At 38.9% G+C, this 6257-nt stretch overlaps 1 protein-coding gene across 1 annotated transcript; it reads left to right on the top strand.

The window, feature by feature from the left end:
- The first annotated feature begins 4690 nt into the window (after positions 1-4690).
- Positions 4691-5413, top strand: LOC131401056 (serine/arginine-rich splicing factor 2-like). Its single transcript, XM_058536003.1, has one exon. It carries the CDS (start codon positions 4691-4693, stop codon positions 5411-5413), a length of 723 nt encoding a protein of 240 aa, XP_058391986.1.
- The last annotated feature ends 844 nt before the right edge of the window (positions 5414-6257 follow it).

The following is a 6257-nucleotide window of genomic DNA, read 5'->3' on the forward strand; positions in this document are numbered from 1 at the left end:
TTCCCTCTTCCCCTAGTCCTTAGCAACCATCATTCTATTCTCTGCTTCTATGAGTTTCACTACTTTAGATAGCCCATGTAAGTGGAATGCAGTATTTGTCCCTTGGTGACTGGCTTATTTCACTTAACATAATATCCTCCAGGTCCATCTATGTTGTCCCAAATGGCAAGATTTCCTTCTTTTTTAAGCGGAATAATATTCCATTGTGAGACATAGTTTTTTCAGGCCTGAAGGGCCTCGACTGAAGCAAATCACAGCCCTGCCCTAAGATAACCACTATCTTCTACCCAGTTTGTGCCAAGTGTTGCAGTTTGAGGATGGCAACAAGGCAATAAGCGAGCTTTGTCTGGGGAAGGCTGACCAGCCTCTCACACAGGACTGGGAAGTGAAAAGACCTTGACAGGATCACCATGTTCCAGGATTATATACTGGGCTTTTAGGCTGTAGTACTTATTAGTTACTAAACTCAGAGGTTATTGGTTTTAGGATTCTGGCTCACAACTCTAAAATCACAAGAAATTTGGGAATGAAACACAAAAAATGAATTTATTGAGTTACATTTGTAAATATTGCTTTAAAAGTGATTTCAGTTACTTATACATATTGATCAACACATTTTTCTCCCAGGAGACATATCTATTTGGGAAGCTACCTACAATGTACGGTACAGCATTCTTCTGGTGGCTCAGGTTTCCAATCTTTTATATCAAGTAAGGAGGTTTACAGCATCCACAGAGTATATTTAACCAATTCATTTTAATCCTTTCGTGTAGTAGATAAATAAAGTGAGAAACATATGGCATCTAGAACAGGTCTGTACACATAGTAGTAAGTCTACGAATATTTGTGGACGATATAGAAATGGGAATATTGAGCAAGGAGGATAAACTCTATGGGAAGAAGTTTCCATTAGACTTCAAATTATTTGAGTTGTGAGGACAAGGACAAAGGTGATGCTAAACTCAGAAATTCTCAAATCACCTCACAAAATGCATGACCCTGTTTATTACAACATATGTTAAAACTTGTTAAGAATTATTGCCTCAAATGATAGACAGTGAAAGGAGAGAGTAAAACAGAACACAGGTTTCCTGACTTTCAAATCAGGGATACATCCCTTAGACAACAAACCTCCAAGGTTTCTGAAGTTATTCTTTACTTGATCCAAATCATATAGTGATGATCATTTTCAATGAGTAAATTGTTGCCAGAGAATTGAATACAACACAGCCTGCAAACTATCATTTTGAAAAGCACTTTTGGTATTTTAATTGTAATATTAGTTTCAATAAATTTGTTTGCATTTTTGTCAAAGTTTTAAAAATGAAGACTTCAACAATTTTAGGTAAGTGATGTTTTACAGTTGGGATAGAACACAAAGATTAACTGGTCTAACTCTCTTATTTAAGAGAGATTAAAACCTGAGCCCAGGAGTTGACTGTCTCAAGTATTGTAGCTTACATTTGTTTGTAGTGGAGCCAGGACAGGAATCTAAGTCCCCTAAAGCTAGTTCAGTGCTCTCTTCTCTCTGATATAAATCAAACCCAATTTTCATGAAGAATATATGACTTGTTCTCATAAAACTAATTTATACAAAGGCACAGAGTCCTTTAAGTGGATAAGAGCCCATGCAATTTTTAACACTTCTGACATGTATACTATTATTTGCTCATTGGGATAAAATGTCTATCAATTCACCTTTACCTTGGAATGGTTTCTCTTAAGGGAACTCAGGCAATTAAGAGTTAAAATCCTTTCTATTGAGAAAGTGATAAAGGAGTTTGAACAACTAAAAACAATGCATGTTATGTGTCTCTTAGTAGGTCATGACATAATTCTGTTAAAATTTGAAAGAATTGAAAGAAAGTAAAGGATTACACGGAGAACTAGACACCTAAGTTATCTACCACAAAACAATTAGCAAAACTATCAACCGGAGTGTTGTGGAAAATAGCAAGTATACCTAATAAACTCATAAAACTGGCTAAAGAGATGTCTAGAAAGAGTAAAAAAAAATTCAAGTGACTTATTTAAGTGCCTCTGATAATATACAACAAGATAAAGATGAACTAAAGAAGGAATTGCTCAGTTTTTGAGCAGAATGTAGACATAATACAGAGTGCCCAGGACAGCCTTTCCAGCCAAGAAAAGATTCAAAAGTAAACAATGTTTCAGAGCAAAGAAGAAAAACAGGACAGTAAAATGCAGTCTCAGGGTAAAGAAGTAAAGAATGTAGCCATATGATCCTTTTTTTAGATCTCAGACAGATTTCAGAGCATTCCTAACTTTCTTTGCTAGGCAACCCACATCAGCCTCACAGGTGGCCCAAGGTAGATAAGGACTTGTCTTGGAAAGAAATGTGGGTGTGGCTTTTAATAGAGTGAAGGCCCAATAAGAATCACAAGCAACCTGACAGAAAAAGAGAGAGAGAGAATTTGTGCTATTAGAAGCACCTTGAGCTTAGACTAAAAGGGACAGAAACAGTTCAGAATAAGAATTCTTGGTATCCTCAACCTTGTGCACACAGGAAGCACACTAAGAAAGCTACTCAGCTACAAACGTGGACTATTTATTTTAAGGAAGATAGGATGACTCAGAAGGCTGAACTAAGATACCAGAGGACCAACTGATGACCCAAGGAATGGGACTGGGCCCTAACCAAGGACCTGGAAGCATGTGCCCAGTTGAATTTTAGAATTACTGTGAATTATTCCTATTCTTGAATAGAACTGTCAATTAAGGCTATTGCATGCCTATCTCAATATTGTAAGTTAGGTAGGAGAAGGGCAGATAACCCATCTCTTTATTTCACAGGTCTTCTGATTCAGAGGAATAAAATTCGAGGAACTGTACCTGAAGAGTCTCTTCTGTGCCTAGACATAATGAAGATGACAAGATCCCAGATGTTCATATATTGCCATAAAGGGATAAGACTTTGGTGGCCTTGGAAGGGGGTGAATTATATTTTTTCATGTGAGAAGAATGTAAATATTATCTGTCCAGAGGACTGAATATGGCAGATCAGGGATGGCTGCAAATCCTTCACACTTCTTTCACTGAGAGATTCCTTTTTCTATCCCTTTGAACTTGGTCTGGCTTTGACCAATGAAATATCATAGAAGTGATGCAGAACCGATACTATATAATGGCCTTGGTCTAGACTTTAAGAGGACTGATGCTTTTACTATGGTCTCTTATAAACTTGAGTTGCTATGTAAGAAATCTAACTAGACTAGAAATCTGCCAGACTAGCTATATGGAGTGGCTCTGGAAAAGGGGGGAGAGAAGGATGAGAACCAGCCCACATCCAGTAGCTCCAAATGACCCATCCCAGTCACTCTAGCTAATTCAGCTAATATAATGGAGAAGAAAGAAGGCTTGCTGTCCTTTGTCTGGATTCCAGTGCCTTAGAATTGTAAAACAAAATAATGATAAATCGTTAGTTTCAGCAACTAAGGTTTGATGTAGGTTGTTATGCAACAATGGATAACCAGAGCACACATATATGAATTAATAATGTGCAGAAGATGTGGCCTGCAAAGAACACACAATGTTCATTGAAGGTGAGAAATACTTCATAAAATATTATTTTCTACTTCCTATCATTGTCAAGCTCATTTATTGGAGTGCAATGGACATGATTCATGAGAAAAGATGTCTTGTCAACAATTTGATGAAATATAATTATTAATTTTAAAAAGAATTTTTAAAATGAAAGCCACGTCAAATGAACTTACACCATCAGATAGTATATTGGGTCAATTAATGAGGAAGCAGTAAATTCTTTTTTTTTTTTTTTTGTGAGGACGATCAGCCCTGAGCTAACATCCAATGCCAATCCTCCTCTCTTTTTTTTTGCTGAGGAAGATCAGCCCTGAGCTAACATCCATGCCCATCTTCCTCCACTTTATATGGGACACTGCCACAGCATGGCTTGACAAGCAGTGCTTCAGTGCGTGCCTGGGATCTGAATCTGTGAACCCCAGGCTGCCAAATCCCAGCACGCGCACTTAACCACTTGCGCCATCAGGCCGGCCCAGGAAGCAGTAAATTCTGATAATCTGGGTTATATTCAATTATATAATTTGGAATCACAGATCATGACACATTTGACTCATTTAATTATTATTTTTCAAGGAGAAAAGGGGACCCATATTGAGTTTCTGATTATATTTCACACCCGGCAGGTGGCTCTCAATCTTTCTTTGCCTGTTAGTATTATTGAATCACCCTATCCATCATTTGTTTTGATATTTTTTTTGTTTTTGTCTCTAAGTAGACAAATGTTTCTAGCCTATATGAATCAGCATTGCAATGTATTTCAAGTCACATAATTATACCTATACGTATGTATATACTTTTATCCGTAATTACAACTGAGTGTCCAGATATATGCTAGAAAAGTCACAAAATGATATGTTATGGTCATGAACATTTATTTAAAAAAAAAGAGATTGGTATGGAGTTTTTTCCAAGCTGGTCTCAGCTCTGGAGACAGGCGGGATTGTGCTGAACATTCTGTTGTCTCTAAGCACCCACACGTGTAAGGCAACCGACACAATGAGAAGGAGCCTTGAGCAGAACAAACCGAGGAAACCGCTGCAGTCGCCCGGGCCATACTCGAAGCCTTCCCAGTCTGCCTGTTTCTCAGCACTCAGTTCCCGCCGCCCAGGCTGAGCTCTCCAAGGCAATGAGTTACGGTCGCCCTCCTCCCAGTGTGGAGCTCATGACCTCCCTTAAGGTGGACAACATAAACTACCGCACCTCACCCAAAACCCTGTGGCGTATCTTTGAGAAGTATGGGCGCGTCGGAGACGTGTACATCCCGCGGGACCACTTCACTAAAGAGTCCCGTGGCTTTGCCTTTGTCCGCTTCTTCAACAAGCACCACGCCGAGGATGCCATGAATGCCCTAGACGGGATCAGGCTGCATGGCCGTGAAGTGCGGGTGCAGATGGCACGCTATGGTCGCCCCCACCGTGGCCGCTACTGGGGAACTCCTTGCAGGTATAAACGCCATAACCGCAGCCTAAGGCGTCAATGCCGTTCCAATAAAAAGAGCCGATCCCAATCTCAGGGCAGATCTCGCTTTAGCCACGAGAAGTCTCCATCTCGCTCTTACGGTACATCTCCATCAACCTTTGGATCAAGATCTACTCGAAGATCCAAGTCCTCCTCCATGTCCAGATCTTTTTCACCAACCACGTCCGGGTCTACCTCCAGAAGCCTTCCACCAGAAAGGACGTCCAAGTCCACATCGCAATCCAACAATTCCTCCAAGTGTTCTGAAGAGGAAGGAGTGGTGCCCTATGAGGATAATGAATCATTAGCAACCAACCTAACCGAGGACTGCGGGGAGGGGTGGAGAGCAAAATACTCAGTTGATCAAAGAGTCCTTGGAACAGGACACTAACTATTAAAAAGGTTATTCTTTAACATGTTGTCTAACTTTTTACTTTTGTTTTAAGTTTTTCCTCAAGTAGTAATCTTCATTTTATACGGCATTTTGTTACTGTTAGTCAAATATCTTGTAAGTTAGTGAGGTGAACAACTTCCAATTATTATCGGTTTGGATATTTGAGGTAAAATTTCATTTTTCTTTATATACTGCTGACTTCTTGTCTGAAAGTAAACACATTGTTAATCTAATTTGTGGCCTCCTGACTTAAGAAAATGTGTGCAGCCTTTTCTTTTTGAGTAGTCAAAAACTGTCTAGTGACTGACTCATCATTGCCATCATTCTTTTAAAAATAAAGACCTGTTAATGTTGTTGTAAATTTATTTACAAGTGCCATTACATTCGGATCTAAGTGGTAATCTGGACCTGCATTTGTATAAAGACATTTCAGGTGAAACAAATTTATTTTTTAAAGAATTATTTATCAAACACAGTTCTAATCTCATATGTACTTTTGTGCATTAGACCCCAGTTGTATAGCAATTGAGTAATGCTGGTTAGCTGTTAAGGTGATGTTTTGCAGTGCAGAATGCTTCACTATTTCATGTTTTCTCCTGATTGCTGCTATGTAAGGATGATGTGCTGTGCAGAAACAAATGGCTATCTAGTTTATTAAAAAGTCTGACAGTTGTACTTCCAGTGACCTAGGGCTTGCATATACATAACAGAGCATAAAGTGAGTACATGTAGCAGATGATACATACACTTTTATTTTTTCCTCTCCCCCCCAAAGTGGTAAATCTGATCATCTCCATTTATAAACTTAAATATGAAAAATGTTAAGAAGCAAATGATTTGT

This window comes from Diceros bicornis, chromosome X (genome assembly GCF_020826845.1).
Source record: "Diceros bicornis minor isolate mBicDic1 chromosome X, mDicBic1.mat.cur, whole genome shotgun sequence".
In the NCBI taxonomy this organism is placed as follows: domain Eukaryota; kingdom Metazoa; phylum Chordata; class Mammalia; order Perissodactyla; family Rhinocerotidae; genus Diceros; species Diceros bicornis.